Source organism: Macaca nemestrina, chromosome 1, assembly GCF_043159975.1.
Source record: "Macaca nemestrina isolate mMacNem1 chromosome 1, mMacNem.hap1, whole genome shotgun sequence".
Classification (NCBI taxonomy): Eukaryota; Metazoa; Chordata; class Mammalia; order Primates; family Cercopithecidae; genus Macaca; species Macaca nemestrina.
Genome location: NC_092125.1, coordinates 215,082,585 through 215,109,178, shown reverse-complemented (window position 1 = coordinate 215,109,178; position 26,594 = coordinate 215,082,585). Strand labels below are relative to the sequence as shown.

At 53.1% G+C, this 26,594-nt stretch overlaps 1 protein-coding gene across 3 annotated transcripts in view; it reads right to left on the bottom strand.

Moving 5' to 3' along the window:
- LOC105483123 (intermediate filament family orphan 2) overlaps positions 1–20,907 on the bottom strand; it is a 50,457-nt gene extending 29,550 nt beyond the window's left edge. The window contains exon 1 of one of the 3 annotated variants that reach the window (XM_011743793.3): positions 19,898–20,907. In XM_011743793.3, coding sequence (XP_011742095.3) covers positions 19,898–20,562 — 665 coding nt within the window. In that variant the 5' untranslated portion in view covers positions 20,563–20,907. The remainder of the gene's footprint in view (positions 1–19,897) is intronic. The other 2 variants (XM_071099437.1, XM_071099439.1) reach the window with 2 other exon arrangements.
- Between the last annotated feature and the right edge of the window lie 5,687 nt (positions 20,908–26,594).

Below are 26,594 nucleotides of genomic sequence, written 5' to 3'. Positions count from 1 at the left end.
CTTCTGTATCTTTTTTTTTTTTTTGTCGCCCAGGCTGTCGCCCAGGCTGAAGTGCAGTGACCGGCTCTCAGCTCACTGCAAACTCCGCCTCCCGGGTTTACGCCATTCTCCTGCCTCAGCCTCCCGAGTAGCTGGGACTACAGGCACCTGCCGCCACGCCCGGCTAATTTTTTGTATTTTTTTAGTAGAGACGGGGTTTCACCGTGTTAGCCAGGATGGTCTCGATCTCCTGACCTCATGATCCGCCCGTCTCGGCCTCCCAAAGTGCTGGGATTACAGGCTTGAGCCACCACGCCCGGCCCCTTCTGTATCTTTTTAAGTTTGAATGATGTCATGTATACCTGCTCAAAACATCAAAACCACTTAAATTTTTAAAAGACAAAAATACCTGCTCGTGTTACCCTTGCTTTAAATTGCATGAGTGTTTACAATGATTACACAAGACATAGAAAAGAAAAAAACAGGTAAGCCAGATAAAACCAATGTAAAACCCACCCAAATGAATCCCCCTCCCTGAGACAATTACGGTTAACATCGGCTGTATATCCTTCCCAACTTTTTCTTATGAGATTTTCTCTTCTTATGAGATTGTTTTTTAACGACAATGGGATGCGACCATATGTGGTTTTCAAAGGTGTTTTTTCCACCTAACAATATATGGCAGCATCCTCCCGAGCAGGTGACACAGCGGGTGGCTGCAGGGCCAGTGGTTTGATGGGCTCTCTGCTGTCACCGCAGAGTCCTTGCAATCTAAACAAGACCGTGAACACCTTCATACCCTCACATTTGCATACATGTCCAGGTATCCCTCTGGGATACCCAGATTGGGTTTCCGGATCAAGTGTGCAGACGTGGAAAGAGCTTTTGTGCCCCTCTAAAGAGCCATGTGTGACGAGCTGGAGAGAACGTTCTCTGGCATTCTCTACCACAGGCTCCCAGTTGCCCAGGGAGCCAAGGAAAGGCAGGGTCCTGGGTTCTTACTCTAGCTCCTGCAGCAACAATGTTTTGTGCCTTAGTTTCCTCATTAGTCAAAATATTGCCCTCGTCTACCAGTGGCCCTCTACCTTCCCCAAGGAGCGAGGGCTGGGAGATCAGGCTCCTCTGAGAAATGGGCCAGACACTTCTTCTCCAAAAGGGTAGACAGAGGTCTCACCTGGTGGGTGATAAGTCCTGGAGAACAAGGCCACGTGCTACGGTAGAGTAAGGCTGAATAGCATCCCCCCCACACCTCCAGCCCCTCTTTGCCAAGCTCCATCACACCTCCAAGGCATGTGCTGCATTCTCTGCCCAACAGGTTCTACACCCCTTCCCCTTTGTCATTTTCCTCTCTCTCTCCCTTACCTGATGTGACTTCATGACCCAGCTTATAACCCCCTCCAGGAGGCCACCCCTGACTCCTTGGTCAGGGTCAAGTGCCACTCTTCTGAACTGCAAAGCCTCTGGGCCACTTGGTACTGAGGTATCTGATCCCCTGCTGGTCTCCTCTACCTAACTTGTCTTTCTTTTCTCTCTCTCCCTCTGTCTTTTTTTTTTTTTTTTTTTTTAAGATAAGATCTCGCTGTGTGCCCAGACTAGAGTGCAGGGGCGCAACAAAGGCTCTCCGCAGCCTCAAACTCCTAGGCTTAAGGGATCCTCCTGCCTTAGCCTCCCAAGTAGCTGGGATTACAGGTGCACGCCACCATACCTGGCTAATTTTTCTGGTTTTTTGTAGAGACGAGGTCTCACTAGGTTGCCCAGATTGGTCTCAAACTCCTGGGCTGAAACAATCCTCTCGCCTCAGACTCCCAAAGTGCTGGCATTACAGGTGTGAGCCACTGTGCCCGGCCCTCATCTCTTTCAAGATCAGGCCCATCTCTGGGTCACAAATGCAACTCCAGTGCCCAGCACAGAGCCTGGCACAAGGAGGCCCCGTAAATATTCACTGGATTAAAAAGGCCCAGTAAGTGTCATCTCCAGGGCCTTCTCTAGGAGATCCAATCTAGGCCAATGCAGCCCTGTCGCCTTAGACATGGCCTCCCTGCCAGCCCCTCCCTGCCAGCCTCAGTTTCCCTAAACAACCTCCACAGTCCAAGCCAACTCTGCTACTCTCTTCTCTGCACCTTGAAGCCTGGGCCTACCTTGCATGGGGCAGATGATGGGAAAGTTGGTATCCACGGCTCTCCATCCCCGGGACACTGTCTTTCTGCCTAGGCTTGGCCAAGCCCCCATGGACCCTCCACCCCATCCCCATCCCCAGTGTCTGCCGGCTCTCAGTCTCCAGGGCTCCAGCTCTTGCTTAAGTGGAAGCCAGAAGGGGGTCTGGGCAGCAGGTCTGGGCACTCAGGTCAAGAGGCAGCAGGCCCAGGGGGTCCGTGCTCAGGAGAGTGTGAGAGGCCCCCCGGCCCAGGGATATGTTTACAGCTTTGAGAAAAACAGCAACTCCCAAGGCTATTTTGGAAACGTAATATGTACTTTGGGTCTCTCCACTGTTTATTCCAAGTGACTGTGCTGCCCTGGAGGTAAATGTAGGGCACCTCAGGGTAATCTCCCGCATACTTACTCACCCGCAGCCGCCCTGGAGCCAGCTGCCTGGGAGCCCAGATTTTCCTTATCATGTGCAGCCTGAAAAAAATGAGGGGCTGGCAGCCAGGCAGAGCCCACCAGGCGAGAGTCAGCACACCTGGGTTGAAAGCAAGGCTCTGCGGCCTTAAGCCAAGTCGCTTCCCTAGGGCTCAGTCTCCTCACCTGTAAAATGGGTAAGAATGACCCCACTTGGATTAAATGAGGATGGGCAAACACAAACTGGCTCCAGGTGTGGCCAAAAAAAAAAAAGCACAGAACACAGGATCCTAGGACATCAGACGGGGACATCCAGGTCATTCATAAATGAGAAGTCTGAAGCTCAGAGGTGGGAGGTGATATGTCCAAGGTCCCACACAGGCAGTGACTGGCTCAGTGCAACTCCAGAGACTAGGAGCTGCCTGCCATGCAGCTGGTAAGGGGAGGAGAACATTCCAGAGCAGTCTCCAGGAGGGAGGAGGGAAGAGTGACAAGGACCCAGCCAACAAAAGACACGTTGGGCTTGTGCAACCAAGGATGGGTGACAGGGCAACGGCCACCTGTCTGTGCAGCGCCATCATCGTCCTCACTGGCCGGGAAGGGGCAGGTTCCAGCGTAGCTGAGACAGGTAATTAGACTGCAAACACGCGCACAAAAGAATTAGTGACTAAATACAGCTCAGGGGGATGGACTCATTACTTAATCCCAGGCTCCTGTCATCACGGCCGGCCCTGGCATTCCACCTGATGTGAACCAGTGGGGAGTGCGGAGGCAGGGCACCAGGCAACCCCACAACACACGAATGAGAGTGTTCCTCCCACCGACCCATGGGGCTGGAGAAAGAAGTCAGTCCCCTTAAGATGGGAGGGGGAATGAAATGGAACAAAGCCTCCCAGGGACTCTTCCATGACTGCAAAGCCCCTCGGAGGGCATCTTTATTGGAGCTTGTCATCTTCTCACCCCCATTCTGCTGATGGGGAAACTAAGGCTCACCAAGGCGCAGTGACTCATCCAGGGTCACATAATCATAACAGCATTATGGAGGCTCCCATTGGCCTGGCCCAGCCCCCACTGGGGGGCCAGAGCCTTGGAGCCCTCAGAAGGATGGAGGGTCCCCCAAGGGAAATCCCCCAAGTGCTGCCCAGATACTGCCGGGCACCCCACACAGGGGAGGCAGCCCCAGCTATGCAAAAGAACCGGCACCAGCACAGCCTCTCTTCTCAACTCCAACCCAGCGGGGGGCTCTCTTCCGCCTGAGATTTGGGCCTCCAGCCACAGGATTCCCAGCCCGGACTCAGCAAAAAGCCAAAAAGAAGATGGTCCAGGCCAGCGCAGCAAGAAGGAGCCAGCCTGGGGCAAAGCGGGAGGCCATTTGCAGCCGCCCCCTGCTCCTTATCCCAAAACACTTTGATGTCAGGCAGAGCTGGGATGGGTGTCCAACTCAGCCGCTCCCCAACTGGTGATCTGCTAAAGCAACTTTACCTCTCTGAGCCTCAGTTTCCTCATCTGTAAAATGGAAATAACAATAGTACCTACACCTCCCTGGATGGTGAAGACCCCACAAGATCATAAACACCAGTGCTTCACATTATTTTGCTCCTCTTAGCGAGCAAGCCCCACCTCTAGCTGCTGGGAAGGCTGGGAGGGAGGCTGCTGGGAGGGCTGCTACAGCATCCAGGGCCCCGGGCTTGGCTAAGCTGCGCCATGCTTCCCCTTAGAAGCTTTGCCTCTGGGTTCCCTCTCCCATGCTGGGACTGGGGAACTGTCTGGTATCCAGAGTGACCAAGTGCCCAGCACATAGTAGGCCCTCAACCGGTACTGACTGGATGAATGAGCTTGTGAGCTGGAGCCACAGGGCATAGCCACCAGCAGGGCCTTGGGGGAAGCCCAGCTCTGCCTGTGCTGACTTACTGTGTGGCCTTGAGCCCATCCCTGCACCTCTCTAGACCTTCTGCACAAGGAAACTCTGACCACATCAGGGATGCAGACTCCCCCACCTCACAGCTAGGGAGACCCTGCAGGGAGCGTGGCCAGAGGACAGTCTGCCCAGTGGGGAGCCCCTTCCCAACTGGCCTGGCCCCCCAGGGACAGACAGCAGGGTCCACGCCCACCCCTGCAGGCCCTCAAAGGCAGTAGGCAGTCTCCTCCTGGTGACTTTGCCTTGGGACAGATGGGACACAGTGTGGTATCTGTCAGGCCAGATGGCCTGGTTGGCCCCAGGGGCTGGGACACCAGCTGGGAGTCCAGCCCTGGCAGGCAACACTGCTTAACCCCTTCTTGCCCCAGCCACAGGAGCCAGTATCCCCCCGGCAACTTAATCACTGCTGGACACTCAGGCCTCTGTCCTCTCCCCTTGGAGGTGAGGGGCCTCCCTGGCACCTCTAGGGCCAAAAGGGAGTCTGGGAGGCTGTGGGAGAAAGGAAGCCACAAGGTGGGTGGGAGCGGAGGAGGTGCCACTGCTTGGCCCTGAGGGCAGCCCAGGAATCTGCCAACCCAGGGAACCAGCAGGCAGGAGCACTGATTCCAGGCCAGGGAGCCCTCTGGGGCCACATGGGGCTGGCTGTTCTGCTTCCAGGACATCTGTCTGTGGCAGGGACCACCAGGCCAAGAGGCCACCAGCCACCTTTATCAAGCCCCCTGCCCAAACCACAGAAACAGCATTGCATGAAGGAGGACATCCAACGCAGACAGGCTGGCTGAATGGCTGTGGATGTGTTGCTCAACCTCTCTGGGCCTCAGTTTCCCCGTCAGGAAAGATGGGACCAGAGTGATCCCTGGGATCCAGGCCACTTCTGGCTCAGAGGGCTCCATGACTCCTGAAAAAGGAATGTGCCTCCCTCCCAGAAACTTGTAGGATCCTACAGGGAACAGCCAGATCTTTTCTGCATGAAGTTTGTGTCTCAACTTGTATCTGAGTCAAGGCACAGTCTCTCAGGAAGTGGAGAAAAGGGGGATTGTAGGTGGGAAGAGGGTACGCAGCAAGATAACGGTGTTGCCTTGAGAACCACCAGGGAATTGATGTCCAACCACTTTCCTCCTCTGTGAAAGGCTAAACAAAGGGGGAAAGGCAGCAGTAGGGATCATGGTTAGACACCAGGAAGCACTTCCCTGGAAAAGGCCACGAGGACACTGGACGGCCTGTCTCAGAAAGGACTCTGGAATGTGCTTCCTACGCAGTAAGATCTTCAGGCAGGATTTGCAATGATCCCAGCCCCAAGATGAGGAAGGAACAGATGACCTCTGGAGACCCTTGGAGGAAAAGAAGCCAGTGTCCAGTAGGGTAAAGTAAACACGGCCTTGGAGTCTCTCCCCTCAGGGACTCAGTCAACCTGCTGTTCCAGACGCGGGAGGATGTCATCTCAGGGCAGAGCATGGCCAAGCTTGGCCCCAGTGTAGGGCCTGCATGCTGGTTCAATAGACACCTCTGGAAGTCTCTCAGAACAGAGTCTGCCAGCAACTCCCAAAAAGCCAAGAACACATCAAAACAGCAGAGGAGGGAAGAGCTAGGTAAGGCGGCTGCCGGCCAGGAGTGAGAGCTGTCTGTTGACACAGCGGAGAAGCAGAAACATGGGGCTGGACCTACAGACCTGACTTTGAGCCCTAGCTCCGCCACCTGCCATGCAACTTTGGGCAAGTCACTGTCCCTCTCTGACATAAGGAAGAGAAAAGATCTAACCAATCTCTAAGGACTCTTCCAGCCCTGATTTAACAGTCACTTGGCAAGCTCCCCAGGTTCTGCAAACTCCTAGTTCAGGCAGCATCATCCCCAAAGCAGCATAGGGCCTGAGCACAGTGGCCCAGAAAAGGATAGATGGATGGACAGACTGATGGATGGATGGATGGATGGATGGATGGTTGGATGGATGGAAGAATGAATGATCAAGTAGGGTAATCCTGGCAAAGAAGAGCAGAAGGTCCTAGGTGTCCCCTGGGATGACTCCTTACACCTGCCCACAAGGCCTCCCTGGAATCACCTGCCAGTGATACAGACCCTCCAGTATCCAATTCCCTTCTTTAACTTGTATGTACATGTGCAAATACCTACACATGCAGATACAAATACGCAACACGTGCTCGAAGCAGTGACCCAACTCTGAATCCTGACAAGAGAAAGCTCCAGGTACCCCGCAAAACCCATGAGGTTTACCTGCTCCAGTCTGATTCTAGGGTATCTTGGCTTTTAGAATTCCCCTTCCAAAGCTGGGTGCAACATGAGACTCCAGTGGTGGAACCCAGTGGTGATCTTGGAAGCCAGAGACCTGAGGTCACGTGCCCACTCTGCCGCTTTGTAGCTTTGACAAGGAACAAGTCATTTTACCTGGCACGACTCAGTTTTCTCATCTGTACAATGGACATACCCACAGCCACCTTGCTGGAGTGGTGCGATGCTCCAGAGAACACATGTGTGAGGCTTCAAACGCTGCAGTGGGTAGACAGGGCGCTCTTGGGAAGTGAGCAAGATGGCTATAGAATTATGAGATCTTGGCTCCCTTCTTAGAGGGGCTGAGCATAAGCCAAGCCTTCCAAGGCTTCTCTGTTTGGGCCCTGCAATCCCTTCCACCTCGTTTCCCACCTTGGGGGGTGATGTGCTTGGGCTTAAACCGGGCAGAAGCTACAAAGCAGCCTTTGTCTCACAGATGAAACCCTAAACCAGCTGCCCTGACGTCAACCCTGGAAAAACAATGCCAAGCCAGCCTTCAACGTCACTCCTCTGCCAAGGTCTGAGAGTGGGCCCTTCACCCACAAGGCCTCGCAAGGCAGTCCATGAAAACACAGAAACCATCTACCCATCGCCTACGGAGGCCCAGAAGGAGGAACAGCTGCCGTTCTGCTGCTGGGCGCAGGGCAGGGTTTGAACCCCTGTCTTTCAACTCCCGTATCTCAGCCTGCCAGAATGAGCTCGCGTGTGTGGCAGAGAGTACTTTCGGTAACAGTCTGCAAGAGGCAGGTTCGAATCCTGGTCCTGGCCCTACCTCATCGTGAGACCTCAGACCAGCAACGTGACCCCCTGAGGTTGCTTCCAAATCCACACAAGGGGGAGGCTGAGACAGTCCACGATCCCCAGGGAGGTGGGGACAGCGAAAGACTTCCCCATTCATGTCCACATTCCATCAGGCCCTCCTAGGAGCCACAGGCTCCAGGCGATACCCTGCGCTGGACACAGCCTTGAATGCCAGGTCTTGCCTTCCCGGTCACCCTGTGCTGACAGTCTGCTCGAGAAGAGAGGGGACATGACCTCCTCCTCGCTGCCCAGGCAGCTCTACTGGGGAGAGGAAGTGCTCGGAACACAAAAGGCCAGTCTTCAGCCAAAGGGGGAGGGAGGAGGCAGTTCTCACTGTGCCCCGTTTTCCTTTTGTATGAGATGGGATGGAATGATGAGACCCACAGGGTGTTGGTGAGCCTGGCGCAGGAAAGGCTGCCCTGTCTCCTCATCTCCGGGGTAAGCCCTGGAGCTGGAAGGCTTGAGAACTTTGCCTAGAATGTTGGAGTTGGGTGAACCATAGAGGCTGATCCTTCATTCCCCGCAAAGATTATGTTTCCAGAGCTCCTTGTCTGGGGATGTGGCCTGACAAATAGTACTTTGGGATTTGCACATGTTTTTATATGTACAAATTGGGGCCTGGGGGCTGGTGGGAGCCAGGCCAGGGCAGGAGGGAGGGAGCGATAACAGCTGAGGGCCCAGCGGCACACTTAGCACTCTGCAGGCAACATCAAATCCTTGCAACCCCATCAGCTAAGACTGTCATCCCCATTTTACAGATGAGAGAACTGAGGCTCAGAGCAGTAACACAACTCCAAGCGGTGTCACCTCAGAGCCAGAGCTCCCACCCAAGAGAAGGCCCAAATCACGGGCCAACAGGAAACATGAAGCAAGAGCAAATGAAGCAATTTATTTTTAATTCCCCACAATTGAATTATGCCTTAGGGCTCAGAAAAAGAACAACCTATAAGTTGGAGGTCCCTCAACTTGGCACCAGGTTAATTCTGGCTCTGCCAGCAGTAGCTTGCTGAGTTCAAGCCTTCAGTCTCCAAGTCAGATGAGTCCTGATGTTTTATTTTATATTATTATTATTATTATTATTATTATTATTTTTGAGATGGAGTCTCATTCTGTCGCCCAGGCTGGAGTGCAGTGGCAAGATCTTGGCTCACCGCAACCTCCACCTCACAGGTTCAAGACATTCTCCTGCCTTTGCCTCCCAAGTAGCTGGGATAACAGGCACGTGCCACCACACCCGGCAAATTTTAAGTCCTAATGTTTTAAATGCTAATATTTTCTTTAAAGGCAAGTGTGAAACCAACTGCAATGTAATATCAAGACTCGGCCAGGCATGGTGGCTCACATCTGTAAACCCAGCACTTTGGGAGGCCAAGGCAGAAGGATCACTTGAGGCCAGGAGTTCAAGACCAGCCCTAGCAACATAGCGAGACCCTTATCTCAACAAAAATTATTTTTTAAAAAAAAATTAGCTGGGTGTAGTGGTGTGTGCCTGTAGTCCTAGCTCCTTGGGAGGCCGAGGCAGGAGGATTGCTCGTGCCCAAAACAAGAAAGAAAGAGGGAGAGGAAAGGAGAGCGAGACAGAAAATGAGAGCCAAGAAGAGCATGAGGAGGGAGGAGGGGACAAGACAGGGAAGAAGCAAGCATAGGACAGGCCAAGTTCTGGCAGTGCCAGGCTCAAGCCCAGGAACCAGGAGCAGCTCCACACTGTGTCCTGCACAGCAGCTCAACTCCAGGCTCTTGTACAAGCTGTCCTCTCTATCTGGAGCACCCTTTCTCCTTCTCTTCCACTCTTACTAAACCTTCCAAAAACAACCTAGGTGATGTCACCTCCAGGAAGCCTTCCTTGACTGGCTCTAAACTGGCTTGGGTACCTTCCAGAATCCCTGGGTTTGGGGCACCCCAGGGTCTCACTAGCGTCCCACCCAGACCTCCAAGACTCTCCGGTCCTGACTTTGCAACAAGCTTTCCCTAAAGCTTCCACTACCACCCCCCAAGATGGCCTTCTGCCTATTACCACAGTGGGTCAGGAGCAAAAAGGGGGTGCCAGTGGGCCCTGGGAAGATGGGCTGACCCTGTACAGAGAGGAGCCTGTCTGCCGGGGAATTTCACAAGGTCTACTTAGACCAGTAGCTCTTCCCCTCCCCCAAGACAGCAAACAGGCGGCAGCGAGCCAAGAACCGTCTTAAATAACCCAAGTAATAAAGATGGCCAATTAAGAGGGCGGAAGGCGCTGTCTCCACTGCAGGGGCCTCTTTCCATCGAGCAGCAGATGAGCAGGGTCTGTGTGAACACACATCCCAGAGTCGGAGCACGCAGGCCAGAGAGCGCTGAGCAAGCATCTCAGAGACAGGCCCCACCCCCAGCACGGCCACGTGGAGGGGCTCCTGCCAGGGCAAAGGCCCAAATGCCATTCGATTCCTGCCCAACTCCTCTCCCCAGAACCCCCAGCCTTATTTAGTGATTTTTGCCACGGCAGCCGGAATCAGAGCACCATCATCGCCCTTGCCTTCCATGCAACGTGACCATTCCCACTTTCCAGATAAGAAACAGAGGCTCAGAGAGGCAGAGTGACTCTCCCGAGGTCTCAGAGCTGACAGGCAGCAGAAATATATGCTGCAGGTTCCTCTCTTCCCAGCTTTTGGGTTCCACATAAACCTTCTCCCCTAAGCTGTCTAACATAGCAGGTTTCTGTCCAACATCCCATCCCAGGATCCGGGGAGGTGTGAATGTAAAGGCAAGAGAGGACAAGGCATTGCATGGAGCTTCACAGAGCTTCAGGCTGCGCGGGAAGTTGGAAAAGAAACCGCAGAGCAGGTAGAGCTCAGGACTCCCAAGGATTTAGTCCCTACAGACACTCCACTTGCCAGTTTTCAAAGTGCTTCACAGGTACCATTTTAGACGGTCTTCCAAACAGCCTCATGAGGTCAGATTTATTACTCCCATTTCATAGAAGTGAAAACTGAGGCTCAAGCAGGAAAGCTGCTTGCAATGGGCACGGCCCTTTCTGGGACTGCACAGGTTTAAGGTTGGAACTGGAGCCTGACTTTCTGGGGTCAGATCTGGGCTTGCCACTTTCTTTTTTTGTTGTTGTTTTTCTGTTTTTTGTTTTTTGAGATGGAGTCTCACCCTGTCACCCAGGCTGGAGTGCAGTGGTGAGATCTTGGCTCACTGCAACCTCCACCCTCCAAGTTCCAGTGATTCTCCTGCCTCAGGGTGCTGAGTAGCTGGGATTACAGGCGCCTGCCACCTCGCCTGGCTAATTTTTAAAATTTTTTTGTAAAGACGGGGTTTCACCATCACCATCTTGACCAGGCTGGTCTTGAACTCCTGACCTCATGATCCACCTGCCTCAGCCTCCCAAAGTGCCAGGATCACAGGTGTGAGCCACCACACCCAGCCTGGGCTTGCCACTTTCAAGGTGTCTTGGCCCAGTTCCCTCCCCTGTCTCTGTGGCTCAGTTTTAGCATCTCTAAAATGGGCTAAGGACAGTACCCAACTCACAGGGTTATCAGAGCTTCCATGAATTAAATGTTTGCAAACCGCTTTGAATGAAGCCTGGCAAAGAGTAAATGCTGTATAAATATTTAATGAAATTCATTAACTAATACATGTTTATTGTGCTCCTACTATCCACAAGCACTGTTGGAGAAGGTACTGGGCACATGCTGCTATCACGTGATGCTGCCACATGGCATGACACATTTGTCTATGTCCCCAGATTCTGAGTTATCGAGGGCAGGAGCCTGGCCCATGGTGGGTGTTCAGCCACTGTTCTGAGAACACCACCTCTTTGGCTCCTCAGACATCCATACCCGGCAGTCTCATCTTCCCCAACAAGAGGCGCCAAATGATTGTAACAACTTCCCTGTTCCCTGGCAAAGTTCACAGCACTGACTGAAAGCAAAAGCTAGGGAGACTCCAGCCCAGGGCGGAGGTGAGCTCCCAAATAGCCACCAGAGCACCCGAGGCCCTCTGCTGCTGGTGATCCGTGGATGAGAACCTCTGGCTGTGTTGCCCTGAGGACACTCAGGGGCCGGGCAAGATAAATAGAGCATTAATTCAGAGTCTGAGATCCACAGCCTGCCCCAGCTTTGCTAGACGACATTTCACAGAAGTGAAAACTGAGGCTCACAGCAGGAAAGCGGCTTGCAATGGGCATGGCCCTTTCTGGGTACAGCACAGGATAAAGGTTGGATCTGGAGCCTGACTTTCAAGTTACTTCTCCTCTCTGAGCTTCGGTTTCCATCCTGCAGTGCCACCACCGGGTTTAAATGAGACCTCATGGAAATCATCAGACGGGTCATAATATGTGTTCCCTGTTCCCCAACTCTTCCCCTGCCAGCCCTGCCAGCCCCCAATGAGACCTTCTCCAAAGAGCAGGGGACTGGACAGGCCTGCTACAGTGGCCCTGGAGCCTCATCTGCCTGCTACTGCCAGTGATTCATTTGCTTTCTCAAGAAATAATTACTGTAAAGTGACAGCAGGGAATCTTCCCAGTGCAGCAGCCGCCTCCTGTTCTGCCACCCGCCGTGGCAATATTGTGACAGGTGCTGGGGAGACCCCGTGCCTCCTGCCTGCCTCCTCACCCGGAGCCAGCCTTCGCCAACCTCCAGGGACACAAGACAAGGCCACCTCCTGGGAGGAGCACTGACCTTGGGATCCAGAGAACCAGATGGACTCATGGCGAGATCTGGGACAGATGTCTTCACCTCTCTGAACCTCTTACTTGTAAAATGAGCATAATCACTTCCCACCTCTTGGGACTGCTCTCATAATTATCACTGCACCTAGCACAAAGTAGGTGCTCAACAAACAGGAGCATTAAGCCATATTGATTTATTTTCAAACCCTTTTGCAAAATGTTTTCCTACTGCACTGTTTGAATTGATTTTTACCTCTACCCTGAGAAGCGGAACTTGTAAGAAACCCCACCCCCATTTTAGAGAGCAACAAACTGAGAGGCAAGCAATTAAATGGCACGCACGGAATTGTGCCACGTTACGGAGAGAATGCAGTCTTCACAGGGTTGCTGGGCAAGCCCACTTTCCCACTGTCCCCATTCCCAGGTGGGCATAGTGAAGACCAGACCACACTGCAGGCAAACCCAGAGCAGAACCTGGGCTCCACGGACCCTCGAGAGAACCAGGCATTGCCATTTGCCAGGTTTACTGTTGGATGACAACTACCCTCTCTTGTACCAGAGCTAGAATGAGAAACCACATCCTGCCCAGGAAGCCAAGCGCCCGGTGCCCAGTGTGGGTGGGAGGATACTCCCCTGGTGGGCAGGCGGCGGCAACGTCACAAACCTTTAGCAGCCTCCCATCTGGCCTGGAATTTTCTAAGCACCTCACAGTCTGGCAATGCTCAAAGGGCTGTGCAACCCACAGATGCTGCCAGCAAAGGGCACGGGACACCCTCTCCCGGTTTCCAGCTTGGTTCTCAACCTCTGCCCACCCCACAGGGCCAGCGTAGCTCAGCCTCTGTAGGGCAACCACTCTCTGCCCTGTGAAATCATTCCGAACTTGACCATTTACATGTGCTGTGCTGTAGCTAGGTGAGCTCATCTACTTCTTCCACAACCTCTAGACACAGAGCTTAGCATCCCTGTTTTACAGATGAAGAAACTGAGGCTCGAGAGGCAGTGATTAGCCCAAGCTCACTCGGCTTTTAACTCCTGCCCTGGGGCCCCAGCACCCAGCACTGCCAGGCTAGGGGGTTCATTCAAACTTTGAACTTTGGCCCAGACCTTCTGATTCCAAGTGCAGGCCATCCCCTCCACAAGCAGCCGAATCCCTGGACGTGGTCTATGTCGTCCGTCTTCTGTCTCATCCTCCTGGAGGCCTACTAGCTCACAGCAGCCAGACACACAGGCCTCCCTGCTGCATGAGTATTTACTCAGCATGGACCTTGGCCAGGTCCTGGCTGGGCTCTGCCAGTGGGAGACGAAGCCAGAGCTGGAGCCGGCCCCCACAGAGCTTCCAGTCGATGCAGGCGCAGACACATGCCAGGTAGTTACAGCTCCGGGTGTGGAGGGCTGTGATGTGGGAGGTGGTGGGCGCTCAGGACCGCCTGACAGCAGAAAGTCAGGAAAAAGCAACACATCCCTAATCCTGAGTACAGGGATTAGGAGGCAGGGCTGCCTCCTTCCCGTCCCGGGCCTTCAGCCATCCGCGACATAGGAAATAAATGGAACGCCAGCCGGCTTTCACCTCTCAATGCGATCAAAAGCCAGGACTGCAAATGCAAAGCCCACAGCCTCCGGTGTCACTGACACATGGCACAGTTTAAATCAATTCTCCTGGAAGGCAACGCATCTCGTTGCAGCAAAGGGCGTGTTCAAATTCCAGGTCTACCCTTCTGTGTCCTTCAAATACAGTCATGTGTGGGGACGTGAGCTACAGGACTGAACGGAGAGCCTGGTGTGTGCATCTGCATGTGTGTGTGCGTGTGTGTGTGCATGTGTGTGAGACTGTGCATACACGTGGGGGGAAGGGGGACCCAGGGGCCCCGCATCCGGTCTCGTTTGCCAAGGCAAAGCCCCGCCTCGCATTCCTCTGAGAAGGAATCTTCAGCGTCAGCTGTCTCCCTGCTTCCTTTTCTTTTCTGGGACCTCATTCTCCTCCCTCTAGCTTGAGGCTCTGAGAATCGCTCCCAAATTTGTCCCCAGTGAGAATGCCAACCCAGCCAAGGGATTCTGTAATATAGTTCTCAAGAGACCCGAGGCGCTAGATGGAGGGGTTTGTGTGTTTCTCTTAAAGGAAGTTGGGAGAAAGGGCTGGGGGATGGCGAGAGATTTCCGGAGGCACAAATCAACGGCTAAGAGTAGGTCCAACAGGCTTCTTAGATGCTGGACAAAGAAGCAGCCCTTTCCCTCCACCCCCAACACCACCTCTGGCGCCTCCGTGGGACAGAGAGAGCGGCAACGTGCCCTGAAATGGACTTGTTAGGCAGTCAGGGCCATGCTGAGAAATCCTTGTAAATTAAAGGAACAGACTTTGCCAGGGGAAGGGGGCTGGGCTGGGGGGTGGGTAGGCATGCCCAAAACCTGCCAGGCCCCAGGTACCTTAACACCAGACCTCATTTGTTCCTTCTCAATCCCTGGGAGAGCAACAAGATGACCCCTCTTTTACAGAGGACAAAGCGGGGAGCTCCACGGGCAGCTTGGAGTGACCAAGCCACTTGCCCACGTTCACACGGACAGTGGCAGAGCCAGGATGTGAAACCCTGTTCCACCATCAAAGGCTGCCTCACTGGAAAATCAGAAATCAAGAATCCGTATCGGTGCCAGCTTCAGAAATAACGAAAGTGTCAATGGGAGTGGCAGGGAACAAAGCCCTCAGCTTTCTATTCCAGGGCAGCATTCGAGCTTTGGGACATTCAGGGGCCAGCACCCACCTGCTTGAGGGCCCCCCTGGGGTGTGACGAGAACGGGCAGGGGACACTCCAGCTGACCCACCCACCATCCCTTTTTGGAGTCCTTCATTCCGGCCGACAGCCCAGCCCCTTCCGGCTCACAGTCAGAAATAGCTGTGACAAAAGTCCCTCCCATCCCAGAAAGTGGCTTTTTAAAAAAAAATGTTTAAAGCAAACACACAAAAAGATGGAAAGAACATAACAAAGCCTCCACTGCAGGAAGATGATGCGGGCATCACGTCGAGGTGGGGAGGCCAGCTCTGCACAGCAGACGGAAGGTCTGCCCAGTTCGGCACAGACAGACAGCCCCCTCTGGGCCTTGCTTTCCCCACCTTTAAAACGAAAGCACTCAGCTGAATCAGCAGTTTCTTTCTTTTCAAAAACTGCAGAACACTTTTTAAAATGGAATCTTTTTTGGACAATCTGGGAGTCAGAGAAGCATGGAGTTACAGTGGGCAACATGGGTCAAATCTCAGGTGCTCAGCCTCCCACTGTCCCCGAAGTCTCCCAAGGCACCCTGCTATGGACTCCAGGGCTCTAAAAAGCCCACTTGAAAACCACCAGGCTGGATGATCACAGTGGTCTCTCCAGGCTCCCAAACCACCCTCCAATCACCCCAGGCACCAGGAAAAAAAGAAACCTAGCCTCCAGGCTGACTTCAACTGGGGGGCGCATACACTCAGCCCCTCGCACGGGAGGGAACAAGGCCAGCCAGCTGCAAATCACACTGGGCCTGAGGGGGCCAGGATGGCTGGACAGGCTTCTGGACAGGGGCACCAGGCCCCCAAAAGAGTCGCCCTGTCTGACAGGCAGCTAGGCCAGCACTACCATGCCGGGCAACTTCCTCTACCAGCCCAGGGCAACTTCCTCTACCAGTCCAGAGCAACTTTGCAGCAACTGCCAGGCTGGAGGGACCTTTTTCTTGACAACCTGAAAGCTTTCCCGCGTCCTTCCTTGGAGCCAATGAAGAGAGGGGAAACGGTTGAACCAGTTAAGCTGGGGGATGGGATGACCAGTACTGCCCATGCCTGGAGCCTGGACCCTAGTCATCTGGGGCAGAGACAAGAGAGGGAAGGGGAAGCCCAGAACAGAGAAAGGCTTCAGAGAACACACTGTGGTCTCCAGACGCAGAAAGATCAGCCACGACGCGGGCCTCCTGGAGTCACGGACCTCAAGTAGAGAGCTGAGAGAGCTCACCCACAGGAACTCCTGCATGTAAAGGTGGAGGATCTGAGGCCCAGAGAGGGCAGCGGTTGGCCAGAGGTCACACAGCACCTAGTGGCAGAGCTGGACCTAAAGTCCAGGTCTCCTGGATGCCAACTCAGGGAACTCTCCACTGTTGAGTTCAGATAAACTCAGTGGGAATCTCCAGGGAAAAGCCCCCAGCTTGCAAAGTCAGAACAGGATATTTTAGTGGCCCTGGGTGGTGACAGAGTAGAGATGTTTGTTTTGGTTTCCAAATCAACGCTTGACAACCTTGTCCTCATTGTGGCTTCAGCGACCACATTTCCCACGTGGTAAAGACCTGGTTGGGCCAAGGGAAAACCAAAGCAGTGGTGACTGGGGCCAGGGCCCAGGCACCCCAGGCCAGGGTCTCTGGTTTGGGTTGGTGTTTCCAAATCACGGTTCGTGGACCACTGATGGCACATGAGATGATGCTAGGTGGTATACGGTTGACGTTTTAAATTTAAAATATATTGAATGCCTGGGTGGATTCATAAACAAAATATGGGCTACACTACAGAGGAATATTTTTTGCCATAAAAAGGAACAGCCTACGAATACATGCTACAACATGGATGAACTTCAAAAAAACATTCTCTAACTGAAAAAAGCCAAACACAAAGACTACAGAGTGTATGATTCTATTTCTATGAAATGTCCGGAAAAGGCCAATTTCTAGAAAGACAGCAGGTCCGTGATTACCTGGGCTGGTCTTGGAATGGGAATTTTCTGTAAATGGACATGAAGGATCTTTTTGGGGGGTGATGCAATGCTCTAAAACGGAATTGTGGTAATGACTGCACAACTCTGTGAATTTGACTTGTACACTTAAAATGGGCAGCTTTTGTGATGTGTAAGTTGTACCTCAATGAAGTTGTTAAAATATTTTATGTAAGCAATAGCACAGGTGGTAGTACGTGGACATGGCCAGAAACCACGAAGGTGGAACTCAACAAGCCTCCGGCTTGAAGATTGCTGAGTTTCACATCCCAAGTTGTCCTTTGGGGAAGCAAGTGGGGGTCTCTGGAGCTGCAGGTTCCTCTAGGTGGACCAGGGGAAACCCTGGAACCTTTTCCTTCTGGGTTAGGCTCCTTCTGGGCATCACTGCTTGGAGTTCTGTGATAGACATCCTGGGATGATTTAAAACCCTTTGTGGCCACAGCAGTACAGGCAGATACCTGGATCTCATCCCTTAGATGGTGACTTCTCTTATGGCCAGGGGATCAGAAGCGGGCTGGGAGCTCAAACTCAGATTTATATATTGCCAAGGCTGGGAAGACCCTTTGAGATCATCTAGCCCAGTGGTTTTTCAAGTTTTTAAAAAATGTTTATCAAATGTCTGCCCTCCTTCCCAAAGAAAATTCTTAGGAGGTACCCAAAACATACTATTAACAAGTTACGGTGTTAGTGGAACCCAATGAGTTAATATTAAGAACTTAAAGGTGAGTAAGCACATTTTTATCACTGTATTGTCTTAATGTTATTTTAAATGATCATTTTTATTAGATATTCAAGGAACCCCTAAAGCATCTCTAAGAAAGCCTGGGGTTTCAAGGACTACAATTCTAGCCCACCTGCCTCACTTCACAGATGGGGAAACTGAGGCTCCAGGAAAGGAGTATACTTGCTTTGGAAAAATTCAACGTAAGTCTTGAGTCAACTTCAGAAACAACGTGGAAGAAGAGGTGTGCGCGCATCCCAGAAGGGCGGGAAGAGAGACGCCCGCACTCCACCTGTCTCAGCAGCACCGTCTCATTCCAGGCCAGCGCCAGAAGCTGACATCACACCCCACGCCCTGGGTGCAACTTGAATAGAGCATTGCTCAATGCCAACCCATCTCCCTCCAAGACTGGGCACGGCTTTTCCATCCCCTTAGTAGCCAGGTCCAAAAAAGCATACACACAATAAAACAAACACAACACAAGCCTGAGGCATGACGACACGATCAACAGTGGCACACAGGAGGGCCCGGCCCATCCCTCCCCAGTTTCACCATCGAGAGCAAGTGCCTGTTTCCCTAGCCTGCCCCAGTGACATTGACCATGAGGGGTGGAGAGGTGGCCTCTATGTGGCAAGGCACCAGGTGGGCCATTCTCAAGTCCTCCAGAGAAAGAGGTAACGCAGGAGAGAGGGCACCAGGTGGGCCATTCTCAAGTACCTCCAGAGAAAGAGGTAACTCAGGAGAGAAGCCCATCTCCCAGTGGAGTGTAAGACCTACCCCCAGGAAGTGAGGTGCTGCATGAGAGAGCTTGAGGACTCTCAGCGTTTCTGCTCCCCGCTAGCTTGACAAAGTGCCTATCATCTTTAATAACATCAGCTTGATTACTTTATACCTTCCGAAGAGCATCACCGTCCTGCTCTCCCCTCGAGCAACTGTGGGCAGATTTTATTATTCCCATTTCTCAGATGAGCAAACAGGATTTCAAGTGGTTTGATAATCTCACCAGCAGGTATAAGGCTGGCTTTTGAATCCTACCCAGTTGCTAGCCTGTCCAATGGGAGAATAAGGAAGGAGACCTATGCCCAGCTCCCTGGGCAGACCTTTAGAGATGGAAGGAAGGGCCCTTCTCAGTACATCCTCCAAGCCCTGGAGTTCAGAGCCAATAACTCCGGTGGAAGGCTGCCCGTGCCTGGAACAGCGACTGCCAGGGCCAGAGGGCCCCTCCCCCAGCCAGGTCTGAGATGCCAAAGACAGACCCCTCTACCCTTATGGGAAGAGGAGGAGGATAGGAGACCCCTCTCCTCTCATCAGAAAGCCAAGCAGACAGTATTGTTGGCCAGACTGCGGGCAGGAAGCAATGACAGTTTCCCAGCTGGGGAATCTGAGCTGGGCAGGAATGCACTGGCCAGTCCTACAGAGTCTGGACCCCAGTTCTAGCCAGAGATGGTGGTCTCAGTCCATTCAATGTCCAGTCTCCAACCCAACATTATCTTCTCCTGGGGGCTTTTAAGGCTGAGTTTGTTAGGGCTCAATAAACCATGAAACTCAGGGAGTGGGGGGAAGAGGGATGAAAGGAGGCATTTTATAAAAGCTTGTGAGCAGTCTGCTATAGTTGTGGTTATCCAACCCAGCAAGCTGGACGTTACAGAGCTGGAGCAAGACGGCAGACACTGGCCCCAGGGGGCAGGGGCAGATCCATCCATTTTCAAACACATGATCTCATTTAATTCAAGAAATAAAAAGGCAGTGGGTTGGTTAGAGTTTTTCTTTTCATCTGTTGAGGGAGGGGAGCCTACTTCCTACTTCCTTGGGAAAAATACCTATGCTAGGAGACAGACTAGCCAGGAGTGGTTAAAATCTCTGGTTGAAATCCTGGTTTCACAACTCCTTCGCCAAGCCACCTTAGGCAAGTCACTTAGCATTTCTGCACCTCGGGTTCCTCATCTATAAGATGAGGATAAGTCTGCCTTACACGCTGTATTGTGCTGAGAATTAAATGAGATCACATAAAACACAGATAGTTATTATGTCACCTACAAAACAATGTGCCTAACCAGTGATAGCATCGAGGTGGCCCCCACGGTAGCCAGCGCCCACCCCCATCCTGGGATCTAGATAATTGGGCCTTCCTGGCATGTGTAAGGCACTCTGCAAACACAGCTTCCAGCCCACCTGCCAGGACCAGCTGCCCGCCCGGCCCCCGTCCCGCACACGCATTCCGCGGCAGCCTGGACCTGGGCGCCCCCTCCCAGGGTGGCGGGGGAGGGGCGGCCACTCACCTCCGCTTGTACTCGTCGCGCTCGCGCTTCACCTTGGCCAGCACGTTGTAGAGCGCGCGGATCTCCGGCGTGATGGTGTCGATCTGCACGCCCACGCCGTCGGGGTGCACCCACGACACGCCGGGGCCCTGCACGGTCTCCACGCCGCCGCCGCCCGTGCGCCGCACCTGCGTGTAGCTCCAGATGGTCCCGGGCAGGCGGCCGTAGTGCTGCGGGTGCGAGCCGCCGCCGGGGGGCAGGCCGCCCAGGGCCACGGCATTGGCGTTGACGCCGGCCGCCGCGCCGCTGCCGAGGCCGTGCCCGCCGCCGGGCGCTGGGGGCCGCAGCAGCTCGGGCCCGGTCTGTACGGCCTGCTCGCGGGAGAAGGTCTTGTAGCGCAGCCGCCGCTCGCGCTCGCTCTGCTGCTGCTCCAGCTGCTTCTCCAGCAGCCGGTTGCGCCGCTCCAGCTCGTGCACCTTGGCCAGGAAGCAGCGGAAGCGCACGTTGAGCCCCTTCAGGAGGTGGATGTTGGAGCCCAGGTCGTCCCGCAGCGCCGCCGTCACCGGCGACGGACCCGGCCCGGCCCCGCCGCCGCCGCTGCCCCCGCCAGGGCAGCCCCCGCCGCCGCCGCCCGGCGGGCAGCCGAAGGCCAAGGCCATCTCCCCGAACAGCAGCGAGTTCACCATGCGCCGGCTGCGCGGCTCAGGGCCCCGGGCCCGCGGCTCCAGGTGCGGCTCCAGCTCCGGGCAGGGCTCCCGGCGCGGCCGGGCTAGGGTGGGCGCGGGCTCCAGCGCGGCCGGCCGGGCGGTTCCAGATGCGCGCCAGATGCGGCCTCCGCAGCGACGGCGGGACGGATGGCCCCGGATGCGGGCGCCGAGGCGAGAGAGGGCACTCGGGCGCTCCTCTGGATGCGGTAGAGGCCGCGGTATCTGCGCGGGGCCAGAAGGGTCGCGGGTCGCACCGCCCGGGCTGTCAGAGACGCTGTGGAGGGGCCGCGGCAGCCGCACGCAGAGGACTCTCGGCCGGCACTGCCCACTCTGCGGCGGGCCCCGCCCACTGCAGACACTGGCCCCGCCCTCACCGCGGCCCCGCCCACCCCTCCTCCCTCTGCGGCGTTCCCCGAGCCAGAGGCTCCGCCCCACGAGGCCCGCAGAGCCGGGCCCCACCCACAGACCCTTGGCTCCGCCCACCGCCGGGTTCTCCCGCTTTCGCCGCAGCGTCGACTCCGCCCAGCTCCCCGGCGGGGCCACGCCCTCTCCTGCGTCTGGTCCTGCCTCCCCGCCGGGTGCCGATTCTCTGCTGGGGGACCCGGACCGCAGAGCTGCACCAGGGACCGAGTTAGCTGGAACCGCCGCAGAGCCAGCCGGGCCTCTTAAAGGGGCCAGCAGCCTCGGCAACGCTCGCTTTCCACTTTTTAGGGCGCTCCTCTCCCTCGTCGCCTGCCGAGAGGGCTCCGTTTCTCTGTCCTCTCCGCCCCGAATGCCCCTGGCCCCAAATTCCTTCGGATGTGGGCGACCGCGGCTGGAAGGGCTGGGGGAATCACAGTATCCGAAGGTGCACCGGCACCCCACCCCCACTCCAGCCTGGGGAGGCCCAGATCCACCTTACGGGGATAAGGCGGCGCCTAGGCCGGCACGTCCTCCACGCTGCGGACCCAGGGGTGGGCTCCTCGGACGCTAGCTGCCGTCCTCGTCCCCCCGAGATCAACCCGGGCACCGCCAAGCCCGCCGGTTCCCCCGCCACTGAGGCGCCGAGCAGCATGGGGGTTGGGGAGGCTGAGCAAGACCCTCCCGGGATGACACCCACAAACTCGGCCTGGGCCTGGCCTCCGCTGAGCTGCTGAGCACCTCCCCACCACCCACACCCACACGCTGAGATGAAGCTGACCCCGAGAGCTGGGAATTCATTTCACAGACATGGGGCTTAGCGGGCAGCCTGGGGCAGACCAAGGCAACCCGAGGAACCATTCATTCATTCATTCATTCATTCAAATGTTTTCACACCTACCACGTTAAAGGCCAAGTTCTCCAGTCTCTGGGGTCTCCTGAATCATGTTGCAAACATCAGTATATGTCAGGCACCATACTTATTTATTATCCCCATTTTACAGAGAAGGTCACTGAGACGTTAAGTAGCCGCAATGGTCCAAAGTGCATACTCTAACCGGCCTTCCACAAAGCTGGCCTCGTGTCCATTCCCGCATTTGGTCCTCACCGAAAACCTCAGAGGGGAGGTGACCCCCACCTGTGAACGCCTGTGGCTTGTATTGTATGCACTTAACCAGATATGTGGCATGTTTCAGATTCTTCCGACTGAATTTTTTTAATTGCAATTTAATTTTTGTCTTGTTATTAACTTTTGTGTTTGTTTTGTCTCTTTGTATGTAAGTTTGAGGACAGGCACACTGTCTTACATGGACAATGCCTTGGTGGTGTTGGTGACAAAGGAGACACGGGCTTGCCCTGGAGTGATGTGGCTATGATGTTAGTCTGCTGTGTTTTTGATTTAGCCATAAAAGCAAACCCTCCCCATAGTTCCTTCCCTCAACCGCAGTTCCTTGCTTCCTGCCAACACGGACTCACCTTAAACACCCAGCTCTGAAACTCACCCATCTAGAAACCTTTCTCTGCTTAACCCAACCCAATCTGGACACTGCCCTTTACTCTTCATTCTCTCATCTCTTGAGGATGTTCTTGTTTATCCAACCTAAAGAATCAAAACCCCTTTGCCTTGAAGCAGAGGTTCATGGACCCCCAGGAAGACTGAGGATAGAATTCTGGGGAGTTCATGACACGGGGGTGGACAAAAGTTTTATCTTTATCCTCACTAATCTCTAAATGGTTTTTCGTTTGTTTGTTTGTTCGGGACAGAGTTTCGCTCTTGTTGCCCAGGCTAGAGTGCAATGGTGCGATCTCAGCTCATCACAACCTCCACCTTGGGGGTTCAAGCGATTCTTCTGCCTCAGCCTCACAAGTAGCTGGAATTACAGGCATGCACCACCATGCCTGGCTAATTTTTTGTATTTTTAGTAGAGATGGGGGTTTCTCCATGTGGTCAGGCTGGTCTCGAACTCCCGTCCTCAGGTGATCCACCCACCTCGACCTCCTGAAGTGCTGGGATTATAGCCACCATGCCCGTCCAATGGTTTTTAACATATCCTTTGATTATGAATGTAGGTAGCAAGTAGATGTCCCTGTGATTTTGTCACTAGTAGAAATCACAGGTATTTACATAACACACTACAGTTACTGTAAACATCTCAAGATATCATCTAAGCTACCAGAACTGTGAAATTAAAGTCATATTAGATCCACCACTAAATCTTATTTAATGTATTAGTAAAGGAGAACATATATCACTATATGACAAATTGTTAATACTTTGATATCTATTTTAGTAAATGATTTTTCATTGTAATCCTAAAGCCTTTGTAAAAAATTATTCTGAGAAGGGGTCCACAGGCTCCACCCAATGCCTGAGTGGTCCCATGGAAGACAAAGGGTTAAGAAGTCACACCTGGGGAGTGGCTCCCTGCAACCTCTTCCAGGAAGGATCTGTCCTGCCAACAAAGTTGCCCTGGAATTGGGGTGTGAAGCCCTCCTGGGGGGCGGGGGCAGCCCTGCCCTGGGCCCTGGAGATATTCAGACTTTCCGTGATGACTTGTGGAGCACCTGCTTCAGCACAGATCCCGCATTAAATGCAGAGGAAGGAACTAAAGGGGTTCCAGGGGAGCTGATGGAGACAACCAAAAAAGACCATCCTGAGGAATGGGAGGGGGTGCGGGGAGGGGGGAAAGGAGATGGTCAAGCAGAGCCCAGAAGATCTGAAGGAATTGAGGGAAGTGGTAGCTGGACCTGAGAGGGTTTTCAGCTGAGCCCTAGAAACACGATACATACAAACAAAATGGCTAGAAAATAGTTCTGTGGCCACATAGGAACAAAGGCGAGATGCTGCGTGTCTTGACTTGGTGGGTAAAATGCGAGGTGAGGTTAACCTAACAGTCCTCCAGCTAGGGTGACCAACCATCCTAATTTATCAGGGACTGAGAAGGTTTATCTTGATGCTAAAACCTGGAAAGTAAATCTGAATGAGCAAATCAGAACGAATGTGTCACCCTACTTCCAGCCCATATCAATCTGGAGGCATCTGAGGCCAGAAGTCTTGTAGCTCAGGATGCAGCCAGCCCAATGCTCTTGTTTTGGGGACCAGAAAACTTAGGACCACAGAGAGGTAAGGACTAACCCAGGTCACCCGAATAATTGGTAGCAAAGCCTGGTCTAGAATTCTGGTCCCATTCCCTTTCCAATGGTAGGTCCCCCCTGGTCCAGACAATGGATTCAGTGGTTTCCTCCCCTTAACCCTGGATGCTGGCAGGCTGGCTCCCTGATTCAAGATCCAAAGGGGGCTAAAGATGGGTCCTCAAAGCAGGGGGAGGGTTCCAACAGACAAAGGAACATCCCTGAGGGTCAGGCCAACCTCCTCTCACTAAACAAGGATAATTAGGTTTTGTTTTTTGGCAGGGTACCTCCCCCTGACCCTCAAAGTCATAGCGGTGTGTCTAACCTGCCCAGATTCTTTTTGGAGGCAAGAGGAGAGAGTGGGGAAAAGTGGGCTTTTAAAACAAGAGATTGGCTAAGGTTTGTATCTGTGCTCTAGCAAGTCACTTTACCTCTCTGAGGCTCTATTTCCTCATCAGGGAAATGGGCATAACTGCTCTCAATGAAAGGTTGCTGAATGAATGAATAAAAGAATTAAGAAATGAATGAACAAATGACTTTTATTCTTCCTGCCCCACTCCCCAGCCATTTCACCTGCTAACGACTCCTCGTCCTTCAGGTCCCAGCCTCAAGCACGGAACCTTCTCTTCTCAGAAACTTCTCTTCTCGGAACCTTCTCTTCTCAGAACCTTTTCAAGTACCTGCCAGGTCTGGGTGGAAGGTGCTTCCTCCAGGCTCTGCCAGCACTGCCCACCCTGTGGCAGCCCCAAGTATACTCGCTTGTCATTGCTGGATTTCTCGTCTGCATCTCCACCCCTTCTAGCCCAGCCTTCTAACACTTGCTAACCCATATTCTCCATTAGAGCAGAAACACTTGATCAGATTAACCCTGGAACCCACATCCTGGCATGGAACCTGGCACATAATAGGTGCTCAATGAAGATGAGTTCAGGTGAACAAATGAATGAACTGTTAGTTACTGGAGAAATTCCTGTAAAGTGGATCATGGCTGCTTAGGAAATGTTATATTTGCAGAATGTAATTGCATTTCTTTATTTTACAACCTTATTGAGGAATATTTTACATATTATATAATTCACCCATGTCAATTGTTTTTAATAAATTTACCAAGTTGTGCAAACAACACTATAAACCAGTTTTAGAATATTTCATCATCCCCACTCCTACCCCCTGCCCCAGACAACCCCTAATCTAGGATCTGTCTCTATAGAGTTGCCTTTTCTACATATGTCAGATAAATGACATTCTACAAGATGTGACCTCTTGTGTCTAGCCACTTTCATTGAGCACCATGTCTTTGAGGTTCATCCATGTGGTAGCATGTATCAATAGTTTGTTCCTCTTTATTAATGATCTCTTTTTAAATGTCAATAGTTTTAATTTTTCCTTTTCTGTACTCAGTTCTTCATCTGGAAATAAGACTATAGGACTATCTGACCTGGGGCCAGGTGCAGTGGCTCACACCTGTAATCCCAACACTTTGGGAGGCCAAAGCAAGCAGGTCACTTGAGACCAGGAGTTTGAGACCAGCCTGGCCAAGGGCTTAACACCGTCTCTACTAAAAATGCAAAAAAAATTAGCTGGGCATGGTGGCATGTGCCTGCAGTCCCAGCTACTCAGGAGGCTGAGGAACGAGAATCACTTGAACCCCCAGAGGCCAAGATTGCACCACTACACTCCAGTCCAGCCTGGGTGAGAGTGAGACCTCGTCTCAAAAAATAATAATAATAATAATAATAATAATAATAATATCTGACCTGGTGCAGTGGCTCACACCTGTAATCCCAGGATTTTGGGAGGCCGAAGTGGGAGGATCGCTTGAGCACAGGAGTTCGAGTCTAGCCTGGGCAACGTAGTGAGACCCCATCTCTAAAAAAAAAAAAACTTTAAAAAAAATTAGCTGAGGCCAGGTGCGGTGGCTCAAGCCTGTAATCCCAGCACTTTAGGAGGCCGAGACGGGCAGATCACGAGGTCAGGAGATCGAGACCACTGGCTAACACGATGAAACCCCGTCTCTACTAAAAATACAAAAAACTAGCCAGGCGAGGTGGCAGGCGCCTATAGTCCCAGCTACTTGGAAGGCTGAGGCAGGAGAATGGCATAAACCCGGGAGGCAGAACTTGCAGTGAGCTGAGATCGGGTCACTACACTCCAGTCTGGACGACAGAGCGAGACTCCGTCTCAAAAAAAAAAAAAAAAAAAAAAAAAGCTGAGCATGGTGGCACATGCCTGTGGTCCTAGTTACTTGGGAAGCTGAGGTGGGAGGCTCATGTGAGCCTGGGAGGTAGAGCCTTCAGTGAGCTATAATCTCGCCACTGCACTTCAGCCTGGGTGACAGAGTGAGACTGTCTCCAAAAAAAAAAAAAAAAAAAAAGCCGTGATTGTAAGGTTAAGTGAGTTCATACATGGAAAGTCAGTATGTTCAATAAGTGTTCAATCAATGCCAGCAATGCTCAATAAATGTGAACTATTATCATTGT